The sequence below is a fragment of the Sorex fumeus genome, unplaced genomic scaffold (genome assembly GCF_029834395.1).
Source record: "Sorex fumeus unplaced genomic scaffold, SorFum_2.1 ptg000141l, whole genome shotgun sequence".
Classification (NCBI taxonomy): Eukaryota; Metazoa; Chordata; class Mammalia; order Eulipotyphla; family Soricidae; genus Sorex; species Sorex fumeus.
In genome coordinates, this window is record NW_026606198.1 from 874,074 (window position 1) to 895,295 (window position 21,222).

A 21,222-nucleotide genomic window follows, 5' to 3' on the forward strand; every position below is an offset into this window, starting at 1 on the left:
ATCTCTGGCACCCCACATGGTCCGCCAAGCACTGCCAGGAGTGATCCCTGAGCTCAGAGCCAGGAGTAACACCAGATCACAGACTGGTGTAGCCCCAAACAAAAATGAAACAAAAATCTTTAAAAGAATCCCCTAAAATATAATTTCCTTTTGTAGGGCGTTTGCCTTGCACACAGCCGACCCAGGTTCGATTCCTCCATCCCTTCTAGATAGAGAGCTAGGCAAGCTACCGAGAGTATCCTGCCCACATAGCTGAGCCTGGCAAGCTACCCGTGGCGTATTTAATATGCCAAAAACAATAACAACAAGTCTCACAATGGAGACGTTACTGGTGCCCGCTTGAGCAAATCGATGAACAACGGGATGACAGTGCTACAGTGCTACATGTTTCCTTGCGCCCATAGGTCACACTGTGAGTTATGTATCTCTACATCAGACCTTGGGAGACTGTAGAAAATCAGCCCCTAACTGCATCCCCAGGGTCAGAAAATACCTGGGCAATGCAGCTTAAGTCTTGGAATACAAAAACAAGGAGAAAAAAATGCACTCAGAAAAGAACTGTAAACAAGGGCAACAAGTCCCAAGCATTTGCGACTTTAATACTTTAATGTGCGGGCTGATCGGCACTCTGGCTCTGCTCTGAATGGACCCACTGAGTCTGGGTTTGCTCAAAAACTGTCCATAATGTCTCTCAACTTAATACCTTGTGCTGGGATCCGGGGGGGGAACAATATTGTACTGAATAAATGGGCAGTCTGTGGGCTCACTCAGGGCTGCCCAGGTGTTCCTAAAATTTGGACAGTCTGTGGTGTGTGTGTGTGTGTGTGTGTGTGTGTGTGTGTCCCTGTGTATTTGTATGTCTCACTATTTGTCACCAGCCCCCACTGGACAGAAGTGAAGGTGCCAATCCTACTGGCTTTAGACAATAAATAGTCCATAACATGAAATAAGGGGGTCAGGGTAAAAGTCCAAGCTAGATACTTTCAACAGACCAGAATTTTCTCTAGAAGCAGAAACAGATCTCAAAAGTCTAGAGACTTTTACCATTTATAGATTAAAAAAAAGAAAAGGTAGGGATTTCAACTACAAAAAAACACAAGTTTACAGTCATGAAAATGCCACCTTTCAGTTAAGGAGGTAGATAAGGGGGAGACGGGGGGCAGAAAGAGAGACAGACAGACAGACAGACAGACAGACAGACAGACAGAGGGTAATGGCAGGGCCTCTGCCCCAGCAGTGAAGCCCACAGTCTTCACAAGTCCAGTTCCATCCCTGATCTCCAGGCTCTGGGATAAGACCACTGGGATAGTTCTATCTCGTCCCTCTCACTCGCTCAAACAGGTGCCTTCTGGGGCAGCAAGGGAAGCAAACCCTTGGAGACTGCAGCTGGGACAAGCTGGTTTCATTTTGATTTGACTTTGTGACCTCTTTTACCTCCTGAGGTATTTTATGTCAATCCCAGAAACAAAATCTCAAAGTAATCTTGCCACCGTGACGCAGGAGCAATTATGCTCTAACGAAGGTTCTATGGATGACATTCCTTTTTGTCCATCCCTGAAATGGCACTATAGCTTTTCCCAGAAATGAGGAACAAAACCAAACCCATGGGCACATTCTCACATAGGAAGCTGTGCGCCCTGGGCAGCAGCTGTTGCGGCATGAAATATCCAGACGATGGCAGATGTGCTTGTAGATCCCAACCGAAAAACCAACAGTGATGTACATCTTAGTTCATCTGACATGGGGCTTCCCCAAGAAATGGTTTCAAACGTGTGGCTGAGACTAGGCAAAGGACAATCGAAGTTCCTACTGCTATGTAGCCCACCGGTGGCATGTGCACCTGCCACACTCAGCCCTCGGCCTGACACCAGCTCTGTCACCTGCATCCCCAACAGTCAGCCTATGTCAGAAGCCAGAGGCAGCTCAGCTCCGTCCTCCAGAGCTTGTCCAGTCCCCTCATCTCCAAGCCACAGCAGCAGAATCAGGGGGTCACCCAGGAGCTTCTTACTCAGAGCCTGTGCAGCTGGGTGAGCTGTCGAGGGGCCTGTGTTAATGGCCACAGTCACTGGGATTCTTGTGAAGGCAGGAAGGGCGGGAAAGTAGCAAGTGGCAGCCCGGAGGCCCTCCGCATGGGAGCACCACAGCTACAAAGGCAGATTCAGAGCCGCAGTCTGCACCAAGGGCTCCTTCCCCACCCTCTATAAGAAGACAATAAGCTCATTGAGCTCCTGGGAAGAAGTACACATTCTTGCCATTTTTACTATCAACAATGCATTTCAGTGAGAAAGTTGGACAGTGTTTTCCTGCCAGTGAACTGCACTTCTGAGAAGGGACAGCACTAGATGACTTTTTTCCAAAGTTGAGCTAACAAGGCATCATAGAAGCCAGCTGCATGCTGACCATGGCTAGTTCTTGCTTCATTCCTTTCTCAGATCAGCACCCAGGCATGCTGGGTACTGGCCAGCTGCCTGCCCACTTCCTTTACGAGACCCAGAGGGCTGCTTCAGAGAATGGCCTGCACTTTTGCGTCCATCTCTGCCGAGGTCTGTCCTGGGGGGCTGGGGGGAGCCCTCAGTTTCTCACAAAGATCCAATGGATTTTGCTACAGGAAAATAGCTGGACCCCAGGAACATTCAGAAGTCCTGCCGGCCTCGCTTGAGCACGTCGTCCCTTCTCCCAACCCTTGGTTCTGGTACCTTGAGCTGGATGGAGACTGGGGTCGTTTCCTCATCACGATCTGCCATCTGGCTTGTAATGCAGCAGACCTTGGCTATCGAACACCTCCAGAAATCTCACACTACATGTCAGCAACCTCATGGCTCCCACCCCTTACTGATCACCAACCACAGCTGGAACCTAGTACTTGCCAGGACACAGCTGCCGCTAACCTTTAAAAAACCCAGCCTCTCCCCCAGAGACAGTCACAAGGCAGAAATCTTGTCCTAAGCCTTCTGTGGCAGTGAGGAGGCTCTGATATTCCCATTCCCTTACCTTGTTCTCGGGAGATATCTGCTTTGTACCAGAATTTGGATGTATCTTGGACAAAATTCACAGACAGATGCTTGTCACCTGAATTATCTGCAAGAAAGAATTTAAAAACTTTAACTGCGCATTGTGTCTGGCTTGCAGACTCACAGCTCCTGAGGAGCAAAAGTTTCCGAGACCCACCCCACATGAGAGGACCGTGACGAGAAGCACAGCATTGCTGGCTCGAGGCAGTGACAGACCAGAGCACAGCAGCAGGAGAGCAGAATGTACTCGGGGGTTCTGCCTCGGTAATATGCCTCGGTAATATGCAGACAGACAGAAGCAAACACTGGAAGCATGGAACTATAGAACAGGAATCAGTTTCTTGTCTGTACATCTGAGATCTTTCATAATTAATCCACTGTCCACTGTCCTCCCGTGGTTCATCGATTTTGCTCGAGCGGGCCCAGTAACATCTCAATTTTTGAGACTTGTTGTTACTGCGTTTGGCATATCGAATACGTCACGGGGAGCTTGCAAGGCTTTGCCGTGCGGGCGAGATACTCTCGGTAGCTTGCCGGGCTCTCCGAGAGGGGTGGAGGAATCAAACCTGGAGCAGCCGGGCTGGCTACACGCAAGGCAAATGCCCTACCGTTGTGCTATCGCTCCAGCCCACTAATATTTGAGTGAATTTACCTTTTTTAAGTTACCTTCAAATATCAATGATTCTGACTGCAAAGAAAATAAACCTCTTGCAGATATCTGCATTTTCTGTTTTTGGAATGAATCTGACATAAATTGCATGCAGAAACTGAGATACACTGGCACGAAGCTCTAGGCCTGTATTTTGCTTTGGACTCACAAGGTGAAAATCTACCCCTTGCTGGCTCAGGGTTTCCTTGCAGACCTCAGCCCAGCACACAGTGAGACTCTCACCAGGGCCACTGAGTAAGTACCACGGACCCTTCTGCACAAATGAACACTGTGGCTCATGCCCACCACCTACCTGGAGAAGGTGCTGCTGCCTCTGCAGTCTTGGAAAAGTCCGGAAGAATGTTTGGGAAAGGGATGCTCATGGTGCTGCCACTGTGGGGACTGGAGAAACCGCTAGAGGAGGGAGAGATGGAGCCGAGGGAACGTTCTCCCTCCGAGGCCCGCTTCTTCTCGGGGAGAGGAGGCTGCCCAGGCAGAGTCAGCCCCTGGCCCTGTACAACGGAACTGTGCTGGCCACTGTGTCCAGGCACCAGCATGAGAAAGTCGTGGGATAGGAAGCCACTGTCAGTGGCCGGCACGACGGGCCTCGAGGGTCTGGGAGGCTGGGACCCTTCGTGAGACTTGGCCATCAGAGCTGCTGGGTCCTCCCGGGAGGGGAGAGCACTTCCCAGGGGGGCAGTGCCAAAGGACAGGGAGGTCTGGCCACTCTGTGTGCCCAGCACTTCCGGAAGCTCCACCACGGGCAGCTCCTGACTGTGGAAAGAGGCCGGGAGCTCTGCAGGTGGGAAGTGGGGTTGTCCGGGACCATCCTTGCCAGGGTTGGTGAACTCGCTAGCACCAAGGAGTCCTCCTGCAGGCCGGCTGGTTCCCAGCAGGTTGAGTGTGGCTGAGGGAGTGTTCTCCACCCATGGGTGTTCAGCTGAGGAAGAGCTGTGCAAGAGACAAATCAACTGTAAGACAAGGTCCAGCCCAGGGAAATACTCAGCATCAGCAGTGTTGTGCTGTGATTCCTGTGATGATGGAGCCCAGAGCCCGGCTCCCCTGCACAGGACTCGGTTCTTGCAGCCTCCCATCTGCCATTCTCTTCCTCCTTGCTCTTCACCTGGCAAAGGTCCTTCTGTCCTTCCACTCTCCAGGACCACACTTCTCCTAACTGTGCCCCAGTGTACCTCACCACAGCCCTGTGTGCTAGGAATGTGTATGTGTATGTGTGTGTGTGTATGTATGTGTGCATGTATGTGTTTGCATGTGTGTGTGCGCACATGTGTGTATATGTGTATGTGTGTGTGTGTATGTGTGTGCATGTGTGTGTGTGTGTATGCGGGTGTGTGTATGTGTCTGTATGTGTGTGCATCTATGGGCCTGAAACCAAGGAAGATGCTTCATGTGACTCTGACAGGGTCCTAGGCTTGGCCAAACACTGTGTTCCCTGCCTTGGTTCCCTGCCCTGCGACTCATTCCCGATCTGCAGCCTTGGGCAGGGCCCCTTCTGCACCTGGCCACTGTGACTCAGGAAACAAATCCCCATGACTTCCTAGCACCTTTCTTAATGTCAGCTCAGCATCACTCCCATGGACGCTCTGTCCTCGGCTCGCCAACCCAAGACTTCACTGTCACCCAATTAAGTGCCCAGGAATGTGGGAGCCTGTGAACAGTGAGGGAGCACTGTCAGGAACTTTATGCGTTGTTGATTTGGGGCCACACCTGGCGGTACTCTGGGCTTACTCCTGGCTCTGTGCTCAAGGACGGGCTTCGGGGACCACATGAGGTGTTAGGGACAGAACTCGGGTCAGCCACATAGAAGGCACATGCCCTGCCCACTGCACTATCGCTCCAGTAATGTTTGAAGATGTTCCTTTGCATTCGCAGGGCAGTCTTGAAACAGGACTCGCCCTGCCACCCCTCCCCCAGCTCTCAGGAGCCCACTCCTACCTGTCCCTGCACTGGCCAGGGCCGCTGCTGGCAATGGTGCAGGACGATGCAAAGGTCCGCTGGAAGGAGGGCACTGGCGGCAGGTCGGCCCGAAGCGTGACGGGGTTTGGTCCCACGGGGCTCTCTGACATCCCCACAGTGTGACCGAGACTCTCAGGACAGCCTCGTCGTTCTGGAAAAGGAAACAAGAGCAGAGAGACCTTGGTGACACGAGCCAGGGCTGCGGCCCTTAGGTGAGGAAAGCTGTCAACTCTTTTGAGTCTCCCGCTGTCCAGCAGGGCCCAGTCCTACCAACACTGAACTGCAGCTGTCGCACTTTTATAGATCCCAGGACACCTAAAGGTCAGTCTTGTCTGCAGCTTTGAGCAGAGTGTCCCTTGTCAGGTGACTATGACAACCAATGAGGGAAACACTTCGTCCCAAGTCATCTCCTGAGCTCCCTCTAGGCTGTGTGACGTCCCTGCAACGCTCCTCATCTCCAGCTCATGCAAAACGGTCCTGCCGGGAAGACGTTCCTGGAGGTGCAAAGAGCACCCTATCCCATCACACCAGACGGAGAAGCAGCCCCATGCACAACTGATTTGTTCTGAGGCCCAGGCTGCAGAGCTTATGGACTTTCCCTGATAAAACTCAGGTTCGGTCTATGGTACAACAACTCTGTCAGTTCTGAGGGTTACAACCTGCCCCCTTTAACAAAATCAAAACCAAACAAACAGAAAACTTAGCTCTTAGGGCACAGAGAGGAGAGCACAGGTGTTAAGGCCCTTGCCTCGCATGTGGCTGAGCCTAGCCTGATCCCCACTCCCCATGGTCTCACAGCACTGAGGAGTGGTCCATAAGTCTGGTCCGGGTGTGGTTCCCAAACAAAAACAAACAAAACAAAGTAAACTTTAAGAACTAGACATGTGGCTTCCTCCTAGAAAATGTTGGAGGACTGATAAGAATAACAGAAAAATTCCATGTCACCAAGTTATCAGTCGCAGGAAGGGAGTGGCACGAGGCACATCCTACAGCTTCTCCCACAGCCTCCGACTCTCCCAGGGGCCCACAGCAGAAGAGGAAGTCCACTGGTAGTAGAAGGGGGTAGGAGCCGGGGTTCAGAGCCACCTTGGCATTAGGACTTGATGGTTCAAGTTCCCAGAGAAAAAGAAGGGGCTGCAAAGAAGTGACTCAGACATCAAAGGCAAAAATGTCCCCCTCTTTCTCCTACATCAGACATAGAACCAGAAGTAGAATGGAACTGGTGCAAAAAACCAGATAAGGAACTGGAGTAGCATCGAGATGGGATCCTAACAACAAACCAGAGTTGCTCAAGCTTCTTTCCTAGATGCTTTCCTTGGGAGCTCTGCCAGTCATAATGAGCTCTCCTAAACACATGTCCCAGAGAGATCAGCCGGCACTGAATGCAAACCTTTGGCCTAAGAGAAATAAGACTTTCCCTTTGGGAACCTTCTAGAGCCTATAGGTTTGGACACGTATAGGAGTGTATCTGTGTGCACATATATATGTGTATATACATGTGCATGTATGTATCTATATATATGTATCTCTGTGTATGTGTGTATATTTATGTTGTATATGTATGTGTTTGTATTGAATATGCAGATATGTATGTAGACATGTGGGCAGGAGTATGTGCCTACTCAGTCATCTATCAAGCTACCTATCCATCCACACAACCATCTACCTATCAACTATCTATAATTTAAAAGTAAAAGTAAAGTAAAGGCCCTCCCATTGTTCATCGATTTGCTCGAGTGGGCCCAGTAATGTCTCTATTGGAGACTTTGTTGTTACTGTGTCTGGCATATCGAATATGTCACGGGGAGCTTGCCAGGCTCTGCCATGTGGGTGAGATACTCTCGGTAGCTTGCCGGGCTCTCCGAGAGGGGTGGAGGAATCGAACTCGGGTCGGCCATGTTGGCTGCGTGCAAGGCAAATGCCCTACCACTGGTACACAATAAGTTTATTTGATTATATTTATTGATTAAAACTGATCACAAAAGCAATCAAGTTATAAATTTTTTAATCCATAAAAACTAAATAGTAAAAGTTGTTTTTAACTATAGTCATTTAAAAGTTTTATTTATAACAATCAAATAGTTGCTGGAGCGATAGCACAGCGGTAGGGCGTTTGCCTTGCACGCAGCCAACATGGCCAACCCGAGTTTGATTCCTCTGCCCCTCTCAGAGAGCCCGGCAAGCTACCGAGAGTATCTCGCCCGCACGGCAGAGCCTGGCAAGCTCCCCGTGACGTATTCGATATGCCAGACACAGTAACAACAAAGTCTCCAATAGGGACGTTACTGGGCCCGCTCGAGCAAATCGATGATCAACAGGAGGGCCTTTACTTACTTTACTTTACTTATTTATAAATATCAAAGACACAGGGCGGAGAGATAGTATGGTAGGTAAGACACTTGCCTTGCAAACAGCTGGCCCCGGTTTGATCCCTGCCACTACAATTGTCCCCTGAACACATGGCGAGGAGTGAGCCCTGAGTAGAGCCAGGCTAAGACCCCAAAACCACTGTAGCACTGTCCTCCCATTGTTCATCAATTTGCTCAAGCGGGCCCAGTAACGTCTTTATTATGAGACTTGTTGTTACTGTGTTTGGCATATCCAAAACGTCACGGGTAGCTTGCCAGGCTTTGCCGTGTGGGTGAGATACTCTCTGTAGCTTGCCAGGCTCTCCGAGAGGGGAGGAGGAATTGAACTCAGGTCGGCCGGGCCGGGCCGGCCGTGTGCAAGGCAAATGTCCTATCTGTGCTATCGCTCCAGCCCCTACCCCAAAACCAAAACAAATGAAAAACAAAACAAAATAAAAATCAAAGATAAAACTGAAAAGTAACTCCCTGCCCAATTAGGTGTGAGGGCAGAGCCAATTTCAGCACTAAGGTTTCAAACACAGAGCAAACTTCTCTCTCCAGAGAAGCCACTGCCAATGTTCTACCTGTCCACACCACCCTGGAAGCGCCGCCCGCCCGGCTACAGACAGAACAGCCTCATCAAGGGGCAGTGCTCAGCAGAGAAGCATGGCCCTGTGCAGGCTCTCCTCACCGCCCCTGACACATCCCCAGAGCAGGCCTAGCTGCCCGCCCTCGGGGCTGGCATTTTTTCTGTCCTTGTGCTGAAGGCGACAGAAACAGTGAGAAACATGGGGAGACGGGAAGCCCTGGCAAAGGAAGGTGAGATTGGTGGAGGCAACTGTCACCATGACCACGGATAGCGCTGAGATGTGTCCTCCCCTCCCCAGGCCAGTGCTGTGAACCACTGCACCCACAGGGGAAAAAGGGCAAAGGGCCAGTCACAAGGCAGGCTGGGAGAAGGCAGCGAAACCCGGGACATGGGTACAAGGGGTGGCTGCTGGAACACTGTACGTCTGAAACTCAATCACAAGTAACTTCGTAACTGTGTCATTCGCAATGATTCAATCATCAAAAAAAAAAATAATAATAATAAATCGGTGTCTGCTGGATGAATGAACCAAATGGAAGCCCACTCAAAGCACATTCAACCCACCCAGCTGCGGGGACAGACAAACCTGTACGTATGGTCCACACTTGTACGTCGCTTCTTGGTAAAGAAATCACAACTTCACTGACATTGGCTTGGTTTTACCTATCATTTAGGATGCATTTTGTTGAGCACTGACTATCTACCCTCACTTAGAGTGCCAGGTTCTTCAAGACAGCAGGAGAGACGCCGGTGAGAGCAGCCCGCCCGCATGGAGAGAAGCCCTCTGGGAGCCACACCAGCACCCAGTCTAGAGGACGGACGGCCAGCTGTGTGCTTAGGGAGCCCCTGGGAGGAAAGCCAGGTCAGGGCAACTCCAGCACCCCTGCGAAGGCAGGGAGCTGAAAGGACAACATGCAAAGCATGGTGTAGAAATACAGCAACATGCTGGTAGTGAGGAAAGAGGGTGGAACTGAGTCCCCGAGACACAAGCCAAGGGGCAGTAGGGCCTTGAGTCAGTAACACCGCTAACCAGGAGAGTCTAAAGTGGCTGCTGCTCCAGGGTTACTGGACCCTCAAGGGACTGAGAGTATCAGACACAACATCAACCGTGGCTCAGCTGAGCGCCTGCTGCCACTGAGAGCAGTGGTCCCACGCACGTAGCCAGAGATGCCACATGTTCCCTGAGCCCCAGGGGTGGCAGGATCAAGAATCCTGCTCTGCTGTCGCAGTGCATGAAATTTCCACCAAAGAACAGGCTGCAGGAAAGCAAAAGCTTGCCGTGTCCATTATCACAGGGTGCAGTCCAGAACACAGCACAGCCAACACCAGCACCCAATACTCTCCATTCCAGGGCCTTGGTTAGAACTCAGCTCACGCTAGCCCTGGGGCACACAGCCTGGCCGGAGCAGCCCCTACATCCTGGGAGGAGACTCCTGAGGTGAGCAGCTCAGCCCCCGGCCCTGGACCTACAGCCCTCAGAGACAAATGCCGCTGAAGAGGGCCTCACGGCAGGCCTCTGCGGTCCATCTGCTAGGAGCTGGACTGGGGGACATGGGTTGATAACTTCAAAGGACAGCCTCTGTTCCTGCTGGGGTTCACAGAGTGACAGGGACCCCACAGGGCTGGAGAGCTGCTGAAAATATCAACTCAAGAACACAAAATCCTAGGAGGCAAAGAGGCAGCAGAGCAGGAGGGATGTTTGCTCATCTTGTATGTGGCCAATGCCGCAGTCACACACACAGGTCCCTGAGCGCAGAGTCAGGAGGGAGCCCTGGGCACCTCTGGACATAGGCCCCCGACCCGGAAACAAACAAGAACATAACCGGAAGTGCATGAGGGTGAAACTCAGGTGTGCGCCTTCCCCATACAATACCTGCACCTCATCTTAGGTCCCAAACTAGGAGATGCTGCTGCTGTATGCCTGCTCTTCCAGTCGAAATGTGACAAAAGAGGTGACATTCCTGAAGACTGTCAGGGGCCGAGGGCCTGCTCTGCAGGTGCCAGGCCTGACTCCTCAGCTCTGGCCACCACATGGTGCAGGGGGAGTACTGGCTGGGGGAGCTGCATGAGCAATGCTTTTAGCCCCAGTGTATACTGTAGCCTGAGCCCGCCCCGTCCAACATGCTGTGTGCTGACACCTCCCTGGCTCCTCTTTCTCTGCACCTGCTGCTACCCTTTCCTGTCGACATCCAGGGGGCTTCTCTCCCAGAGGCTGCCCCTCCCGGCCTTCCTTTCCTTCCCTTCCTCCACCCAGACCAGGGTGAAAGTGGGTCACAGGCTCTTCCCCAGAAAATCTCTATGTTTGTTCTCATTGAAGCTACTGCGGGAAGGTCCCGTGGGAGCTGGGAAAACATTTGTGCTCTGCGGTGCACAATTCACATCTAAGTTAACAGAAAGGAAGCCAGGCTGCTCCCACAAGGCTGTAGGTCAGCCGGCTGTGCCCTTGGTGAGCAGCTGGGCACAGGGGACTGGAGGAGAGCTCAGGTGAGGAGAGGAGCATGGACTCTGACTCAGGGAGGGAACTGCAGCTAACCAAACAAAGGCCACAGCATCGAACACTTCTTAAAATCAAATTTCCCTGTCTTCCTAGTTCTAGTTTCCGAAAACTTTTGTTTTTTGCTTGCTGTATAGGAAGCCACAGCTGATGATGCTCAGGGGTTACTTCTGACTCTGCACTCAGAAATTACTCCTGGTGGTGCTGGGGGGACCACATGGGATGCCGGGGATCAAATCTGGGTCAGTCACATGCAAGGCAAATGCCCTGTCTGTTGTACTATCCTCCTGCCCCCTCCAAAACCTTTTAAAGGTTCCAGAGAAATTGTCCAAGGATAAGGCACATCCTTATATGTGGCCAGCCCAGTTCTACCCCACCACCACACGGTCCAAAGGCACTGGTGCAGCTCCGGGATTGCCAGCACTGGCAGATGGCACTGCATTGGAGACCCCTTCCTTGCTCCAAATTAACTATCTTGTAAAGACTCAGAATCATTGAGCTACATACCAGCATTAGTAATTACAGATTTCCTTTAAACATTTTATATAACTTTTAATAAAGTAAGTAAGTAAGCAAAGGCCCTCCCGTTGATTGTCGATTTGCTCGAGCGGGCCCAGTAACGTCTCCATTGGAGACTTTGTTGTTACTGTGTCTGGCATATCGAATACTCTCGGTAGCTTGCCGGGCTCTCCGAGAGGGGCGGAGGAATTGAACTCGGGTCGGCCATAGTTGGCCGCTTGTAAGGCGAACGCCCTACCCGCTATAAATTTAGTTGAGGTCAAGATTATACTCTCCTGCCTATGTGAAAAAGGCTTCAGTTTTGTTACCTATGGACATAAAAAGCCAGTCTCCATTTTGAGTCCCTTGAAAATATACTTACAAAAGTGTTAGAAGTGACAATATCTGTGTCATGGATCTATCCGAAACCTGTCACCCATCTTCTACCTATTATTTATTTACTGATACCTATCACTAACTATCCTTCATATGTACTGACCTACCTATCTTCTTCCATCCTAGACAAACCAAGGGCATAAATAGTTAACAAGGAAGTTCCTGTGCCACTATTTCAGAATTTTACAAAACAAAACATTGATTTTTTTTTATCATTTTTCTTTCTGCTATTACTTTTTTTTTCTTTTTGGGTCACACCTGGTTATGCACAGGGGTTACTCCTGGCTCTGCACTCAGAAATTACCACTGGCGGTGCTCAGGGGACCATACGGGATCCTGGGAATCGAACCTGGGTAGGCCGCGTGCAAGGCAAACGCCCTACCCGCTGTGCTATCTCTCCAGCCCCAGCTATTACATTCTTCAGGGTGATGCTTGGTGGTGCTAAGAGTGGTAACGGAGCCCTCGAGCCCTCTTTCTTTAAAAAAAAAGAAAAAAATCTGGTTTCTTTTGACTTAAGTCAAAAAACAGTACATACCTTCTCAGCTTCTATTCAATAATTTTTAGGGCCTACTTCACCCTAAATTTTAAAGTAACATTTTGAGGAACAGAAGTACTGAGGGTTTGATCCCAGGCAGAACAAACTGTCTCCCAAGCAACACCAAGAGTGGTCCCTGAGCACAAAGCCAGAAGTAAAGCGTAAGCCCTGAGTATAGTTGGGTGTGGTCTAAAAAATAAAAGAAGGATGAAGAGATGAAGGAAAAGGAGAAGGAGGAAGAGGAGGAGGAGGAGAAGGAAGCAGTAAAGAAGGTGGAAGGGTAAAGGAGGGTAGGAGGAAGAGGAGGAAGAGGAGGGAGAGGAGGAAAAAAAGAAACAAAAAAAGAGAAAATGAAAAACACTTGGTATGGGGACTTTATTAGCAGTAAGATTATTTTAAGGGTGCCCTTGTCTCATAAGTCTTCTGTTATTTGTCCACAATTAGCCATTAACCAAACTTTTTTCAAAAATGGAAAGAAATATGGGCAGGTGGCCTGATCTAAAAATTAAATAGTAAAGAATCCTGAAAGACTGAAAAAGAATATCATGTTAGGTAAGTGAAAATCCAAGTTGTTCAGGTTCAATATCATGTTAGGTAAGTGAAAATCCAAGTTGTTCAGGTTCAATTCCCAGCATCCCATATGATCCTCCAAGCACTGCCAGGAGTAATTCCTGAGTGCATGAGCCAGGAGGAACCTTGTGCATCACTGGGTGTGACCCCCCCCCCCAAAAAAAAAGAAAGAAAATCCAAGTTGTCGGCCAACAGAAGTTGCAGATGACCCTACCACCAGTCCCTGAGAGAACCAACTTTCTCGATTTTGAGCATTTTCCTTCTATAAATTATTAGGTCAGAATCACATCAAATGAATGTCCTCTATATCTGGCCATGGTTCTCAGCAAGGACCAGGAAGGTTCTCCCAGGGATGAACTGTCTCTCGTCTAGAACTTTTGTAAGTTCTCATCACACTGCGTGTGGTGTCAGGGCTCCTGTCCAACAGTCAGGAGAGGGTCTGTGATGCTCCATCCCTGGCTGCAATTACAGCCTGTAGGAGAACTAGTCTGTGGCATCCCGTTACTCAGAGGACCACAGAGAACTAGAAAACAGTTCCTCATGATCAGATCCTATTTTCCTCTTCTTTGAAAATGTCCCATTAACATTCAGGGTTTAGATTCAAATATGCTGGAAGGAAAACAGATTCCCCTTCAGCTGGTGGTGTGCAGAGAATCCTGATGTAGAAATAGTGCAAACAGGTTTTCTTCTTCACAATGTTTCCAAAGCAGTTTCAACACTTAAGATGCAGAAGGCCCCCTTAGCAACCAACAGAGGAGAATCTTATAAAAAGGAGTTCTGGGGCGAGTTTTTGGCCCAAAATAAACTTTTTCCCATAAGAATTTAAAAAGAATTTCCCAAGACTACATTTCCCAAGGAGCCCGTATCCACCCAAAGGAGAAGAAAGACCTATTCAGAGCTGAGAAAGCTGGATTGAGTGAGGCCTCCTCAAACAGAACCTGAGGCCTGCAGCTCTTACCCTGTCCTTTTTAGGAAATTGTGACAATTTCGGAACATAAAATACACTGAGGCATTAAGCATTCCCACCTTCAGAATCTGTCATCTTGCAAGACAGAAAAGCCCCCATGAACAACCCTCCTCTCCCAGGCTCCCTGACATGCACCATCCTACTTTCTCTCTCTCTACGGACGTGACTTTCTGCACCTAGGATGGCTGGAATCAGACATGATCTGTCCTCTGAGACTGACTTATGACCCCAAGGTTCACCCAGATGACCTGGGTGTATTACCAACAAATACCGACGACCAGCATGGCAGCTTACACAGGAGAAACTTAGTAGCCCACAGTCCTGGGGGCTGGAAATTCCCGGCAACCCTGTCCACAGGGTTGGTTTCTCCCAGGCCCTCGCTGCCCACTGTGCACACAGCCAGCCTCTCTCTATGTGCCCTCACAGTCATTCTTTGGTGCGTCTGGATAGGGTCCTGATCCCTTTCATACAAGGACATCAGGGGTATCATCGGAGAGCCCAGGCTGCAACCTCACTTCACCTGAACCACCTCTCTAAAGACCCTATTCAAATTTCCAGTCACACACTGAGGTACAAGGACATGAACTTTGGAGGGGGGGGGGGGGGAAGAACATGATTTTTGGCTAATGGAACAAATGATTTGAAGGGAAATGTAACTTCTCTGCAAACTGCAAGATAATAGAGACAACTTAGCAGGACATGAAAACACTGAGAGGGTTAGTGGATGGAAGCTTTACCTGCAAACCGCAGTGCTTCCCAATGGCTGAGGTGATTCAGATCCCAGCAAGGGATTCCCCAGGGAGAAATTTCTGCCTTAAAAGTGTCCAGGCAGGTCTGAAGTCATGAGCTTAATGCTCATCACATATGTATGCCAAAGCCCTCCTGACAGCCCCACAACCATCCCTTTGCCTAAGGTCCCCAGTATGAAGCTTAAAATAATGCGAATAACAAGGCTTAAACACAAACAGGCTTGCAGGACGAGCTGAAGACACAACAGTGTCCATTCCCTCTGGACCTGTGAGAGCGCTGACTCTCAGGATGAGGTCAGGCACCAGAAGAATAACAAGACTTTAGAGTGGGGTCTGTTCATAGCACCTGAGAAGCTCGAGTGATCCTGACCTGGTCATTAGCCCTGTGCCTAAGTGATCAACCAGGAGACTCCAGTTTAGTCAGCTGTCTACACCACTACTACCTTGGCTGTGATCTGTTACTGTTTCTGCTTCTCCATACTTTTACCAGCTGGATGAGCCAGCAAAGAGGTGTGTTCATTTCAGTTCCTGCTTCTCCATTCACTGTGTTTTCTCTCAGTCCATGCATGGTTCACAAAGGAAGGCACCGGCCACCCACACACTATCAACTTCAGAGGGTTCTCAGTGTATGTCCACAGCTCAAAGCCTCTATTACTCATCACCAAAGTGCCAAGTGCAGTCCAGGAAAGAGAGTCCAACCCTCAGGAACACAAACGCCAGAACTGCTGAACATCTCATAGGAGTTGGTATTTGGCTGAAGTTTAAGGAAAACTTTGAAAGTATTAACATGACTCCAACTACAGATGTTGAGAGAGATTTCAAAATAATTAGCCATCTTATCAATCAAGATTTAGGTTTCTAAATGGGTATGTGCTTCAGAATCAAGAGACAGGAAAAGGCCAAGAGCAGTTGTCAGAATCACTGATTTGTCATCACACAAGGCAATGTTTCCCCAAAATTCTTCTTCAAAATATTCTCAGAAGACTGATATAATTATATATGTAATATATATATATATATATATATATTACGGTCACCGTCCTCCCGTTGTCCCGTTGTTCATTGATTTGTTCGAGCAGGCCCAGTAACATCTCCTTCGTGAGACTTGTTACTGTGTTTGGCACATTGAATACGTCACGGGTAGCTTGCCAGGCTCTGCCATGCGGGCGAGATACTCTCGGTAGCTTGCCGGGCTCTTCGAGAGGGGCGGAGGAATTGAACTCGGGTTGGCCATGTTGGCTGCATGCAAGGCAAATGCCTACCCACTGTGCTATTGCTCCAGATATATATATATATATTTTTTTTTTTACTTTTGCTGCGTAAAAGGGAGGCTATAAAAAATCTTGGAGGGCGGTCAGGGAGTGGCCCCAAAGGCTCTTCCCTGGCTGCCCAGATTTGGGGTGGGTCTAGGCCGCTCGCCCATCCAGGGCCTGGGCCATGGGGCAGATAGTGGAGGAACAAGGGCCAAGCCTAATCAGTTGCCATTTATTCCATTCTCCCCATGTGCCCCAGTCTCTCTGAGCCTCCCATTCTAGTCTCACACTGCTTCTCATTCCGTCTCCTTCTGTCTCTCCCATTCCTCTCTCCCCACTCCATCTCATAGCCTGGGCTTTCTCTTTTTCTCCACGTGCCTGCTCCTGTGTTCTACTACATCCTTCTCTCTCTGTCCCCCTTGCTAGCCTCTCCACAGTCCATCTTGCTGCCCTACCCTGCGCTCTCTCTCTCTCTCTCTCTCTCCAACTCCCCAGCACTCTGGGCCAACACTGCCCCCACTCTGGTAGCCAAATCAACATAAGAAAGCCCTTCCACCAAGTTCAAAGGGAATACCACCTAAAAGGTATTCCAAATCCCTTCCTGACTGCCTCAGGCAAAAGACCTCTTAAGGTGTTTTTCTCCTTTCTTCAGTCCAATAACTCTATCAATATCTTAATACTAGTTATCTTTGTATGGACACAGTAAGAGATAACATTGAGGCTTGTAGGGCGGTGGCTCTCCTGGGAACATCTTGTCACAGACTCAGACTACAGCACGCAGGCCAGATTAATCATTCCTAACCATAGAAGGGTTCAAATCTAGTTACTACTTTTTGGATCATGACAGCATTTGTCCATGACCACGCTCTTAACTTATAGTTAAGCGTTATGGCACTGTAATCCTCTCTTTAAAATTTCATTCTCCGTTGAATTAAAGGAACAATATATTTCTGCCCATACAGTTGGTTACTGTGTTTGGCATATCGAATACATCACGGGTAGCTTGCCAGGCTTTGCCGGAGCGACAGCACAGCGGTAGGGCGTCTGCCTTGCACGCAGCCAACATGGCCGACCCGAGTTCGATTCCTCCGCCCCTCTCGGAGAGCCCGGCAAGCTACCGAGAGTATTGGATATGCCAGACACAGTAACAACAAAGTCTCCAATGGAGACGTTACTGGGCCCGCTCGAGCAAATCGATGATCAACGGGAGGGCCTTTACTTACTTACTTACTTACAGTTGGTTATTTGAGGAAGTTTCTGTTCATTTCTTCTCACCAGTTTTTGTTTTGTTGGATGCTTTTTCTTGTAAGGTTCTACGAGTGCCTTGTATGTATTTGATATTAACCCCTTATCAGTAATTGGTGAATAATTTTTTCCATCCCATGGGCTGTCTTTGTATCTTGGTCACTGTCTCTTTTGAGGTGCAGAAGCTTCTTAGTTTAATGTAGTCCCATTTGTTTATCTTTACTTCCATCTGCCAGGTCAGTGGTGTTTTATCTTTGAAGATGCCTTTAATTTCAGTGTCATGGAGGATTTTGCCTTCCATGTGCCTTATGGATTCAGATCTGATGTTGAAGTCTTTTACCCATTTTGACCGCATCTTTGTGCATGGCGTTAGATAGAGGTCTAAGTTCATTTTTAGCCCTCCGGTTAAGGAGGTTTTCCTTGCTCAACTTCATATTTCTTGCTCCCTTATCAAAGATTAAATTTGGGTGTGTATCAAGATGGGCTGTAGTGATAGCACCGCGGGTAGGGCGTTTGCCTTGCACACAGCCGAACAGGCCAACCAGAGTTTGATTCCTCCGCCCCTCCCGGAGAGCCCGGCAAGCTATTGAGAGTATCTGGCCTGCACGGCAAAGCCTGGCAAGCTCCCCATGACATATCCGATATGCCAAACACAGTAACAACAAAGTCTCACAATGGAGATGTTACTGGGCCCGCTCGAGCAAATTGATGAACAACGGGAGGACAGTGCTGACATGACTCCAAGTTTAACAACTTACATACTAATTAATCATATCAGTTTCAATGACAAGCAATTCCCCTACAAGAGGCTCAATTGCTGGAGATTGTCTGGGGATACAAAAAGAACCAACTGTTCTCTTTCTCAGAATGACCTTTGTACCATAGGAATTCAAGAAATTATTTTTATTTCAATGGAAACAAAGAAGGAAACAAACAAATCTAGAAGTAAACAAGAATCTCCCCTCAAATAGATTCAATTAAATTTTATTGTACTACACTTTTTCTTCTTTCCAAAAATAATCTTGCAGAACATTTGTCTGGCACATTAGAGGCCTGGATTCAGACTCCAATTCCATACCCTAAAGGGCTCTTCTCTGCACACAAGCCCCCATCCACTCCCTGCCTCCTTCAGGGTGGCACTATGTACCCTGTAGCTTACCCCTTATCCCAGAGACTGGAACAGCAGCCCCACACGGCATGGCATGGCCTCACCCATGAAGACAGAAGCTGGAAGCCCTCCTGGAGAAGGCAGAGCTGAGATGGGAGGCAGAGGAAGATGTCACAGCCTAAGGAGCCTACAGCCGGAGAAGAAAATGGTCCAATCCAGAGAGCCTGTCAGCACGTGGGCTCCGCACTCAACCATTCCACGAGATATACTACTCTGACCCCCAAAGGGTGATGAAAGAACAGCAAGAGTGTTCCAGAAACGTCTGCCTTACTGTCTCTTCTCTCAGAAAACCTTAATGGTTTGGTAAAGTGGCAAAAGATACTTGTTCAATTTGTTTCTTCCTTTTTCCTCTTTTTTTTTGGTTTGTTTCGTTCGTTTTTTTGAGTTTTAGGGCCATACTCAGCAGTGCTCAAGACATTCTGGCTCAGTGCTCAGGAATGACTGTGAGTAATATTCAGGAGAACATATGTGGTGCTGAGGATCAATTAGGCTAATGCACAAAAGGCAAGTATCTGACCTGCCAGACCCTTTTTCATTTTTACACATCTTTATTATAAAACTTCCCATGTCCTACCTCAATCCTACCTGCTCCAAGAAAGAGGCCATACACCCAAATTCAGAACCCCATGTTCTACAGAGGAATTTGATTATAAAAGGTCTTACTTAAATGTCTCTTCCTCATCATTTGTGTTGTTTATCTGTTGTACTTTTGAGACTGTCTTCAGAATTCTATGGATTCCTTCACCAACAAGCCAAGTTAAGTCCCTGCAGTTAGAACCTGGTACACTGCCCACCTCTGAATAAGCACAGTAAATGTTTACCAAATTAACAACACTGATTAGACTTCGTGGGGGAACCGGTGTTCAAACCATGGTAGAGAAGCTCTGCTCCTTCTTCCTCTTTCTCTTACAACATCAACCTTGGACAGGACCAATCGTGCCCAGGAGACTGAGCTGTGGGAAGGGGGACGGGGATGCTGGGACTGTGCACTTGAGAAAGACCTCTGCTGAGTTCCTCAGTCTCCCCACTGCATTCCATAGATACCAGAATCACAAAAGAGTTACCAGGAAAAACCTGCTCACCCCCTAAGGAACCAAAACCAAGCAAACAAAGGAGCAGAAGACTTTGGGTGATATCTTTCCTATCCCAACCAAATACCAGTTAAACCCACACCCAGCCTTACCGCCACAACCCAACACGGGTTTACCACATCCAAGGCAAAAGCTGCTCTTTCTACCACCTTCATCCTCTTTCCAGTGGGAATCCAGAACAGTCTTGCTCTTACCTCACCTCAAAACCATGACTGAATGCGGCGGTACACGGTAGGGAGAGTTGGGGCTAAACCTCCTTCCAACCTGCCGGCCCAATAGGACCCAACAGGAAGGATCTCTGAGTGCAGAGCCTGGAGTAAGCCCTGGGTATCACCAACTGTGGCCCCAGAAGCAAGAAAGGAAAGGGGAGAGGGGAGGAAAAAGGGTGATGGGTAGCAGCCAAAGACTCCTGCCCACAGCAGTGCCCAAACAAGCGAACTGCCTGCCTAGAATTCTGACTGCTGACCCAGCTCTCAGGCCCAGCCCTGGTCAGTCAGCAGTGCCCTCATCAGTGCTGTGCAGTTCATGGCATTAAACCACAGATTTCTCTAGAATATTTAAGAATCCTGGCTATGCTGCCAATATCAACTTTATTTATAAAGTGAATAACCAGCACAGAAACTGGCTTTGCTGAATGCCTCTACAAGGGTTGTAATCAGCCCCTTTAATGCCTCCAATATAATCCTCACAAGAAAGTTTCCATGTATGGAACGAATTATTATAAGTCATATTCTATGGAGGAAGGAACATTCTAAAGAGGGTGTTAGGAAACATATTCTAGGGGCAAGAGAGACAGTACACCAGGTAAGACACTTGGGTTTGATCTCCGGCACCACCTATGATCCTCTGAAACCTACCAGGAGTGATTTCCATGTACTCAGGAGTAAGCCCTGAGTACAGCCAGGTGTGGCCCAAAACCAAAAATCAAAAATAAAACATATTTCAGGGCATGGCAAGACCATGCAGTGTATCTTGCAGTTGGCTGGCTGGGTTCATGCCTCAGCACCACATCAGAATAACCCGAGCACGGCAAGGAGTGACCCCTGAGCACTGCTGGCTCTGGCCCCCAGCACAAAAAAAAAAAAAAAAAACCACTTATCAAAGATATTTATTCATTTCTGTGTTTGGAAGCCATGCTGTTTCCAGAGACATTCATGCCTCCCATCTGGGAGGTCCAAAGCCAGAGCTTTAACCTGGTCCTGGACTGGGACAGAGGGGACCTGGCCCCAAAGTATCAAAGCCTTCGATACTTTGGTGGTGGTAGAGGTACAGCAATGTTGCACGCCAGAGAAGCATTACCAGCACGGTAACCGCATTACTTCAGTAATATTAAAATAATTATCACAGTCACAGTCCTCCCGTTGTTCATCAATTTGCTTGAGCGGGCCCAGTAACGTCTCCATCGTGAGACTTGTTGTTACTGTGTTTGGCATATCGAATACGTCACGGGGAGCTTGCCAGGCTCTGCTGTGCGGGTAAGATACTCTCAGTAGCTTGCCGGGCTGTCGGGGAGGGGCGGAGGAATCGAACTCGGGTTGGCCATGTTGGCTGCTTGTAAGGCAAATGCCCTACCACTGTGCTATCGCTCCAGCCAAAAATAATTATAAAAAAATAAATATATTATGCCCTCAAGTGTCTGCTTCTCTCGCACCCCCACTCCCAGGCTGAGAGACCTGCACTGTGCT

General features: G+C 48.9%; 1 protein-coding gene across 1 annotated transcript in view; it reads right to left on the reverse strand.

The window, feature by feature from the left end:
- The window catches only part of LOC130015911 (tensin-3-like), a 264,718-nt gene that overhangs the window by 27,402 nt on the left and 216,094 nt on the right, over positions 1-21,222 (reverse strand). The window contains exons 20-22 of the mRNA XM_056106653.1: positions 5,614-5,785; positions 3,974-4,611; positions 2,992-3,078 (exon numbers count right to left, since the gene is read on the reverse strand). Coding sequence (XP_055962628.1) covers positions 2,992-3,078; positions 3,974-4,611; positions 5,614-5,785 — 897 coding nt within the window. The remainder of the gene's footprint in view (positions 1-2,991; positions 3,079-3,973; positions 4,612-5,613; positions 5,786-21,222) is intronic.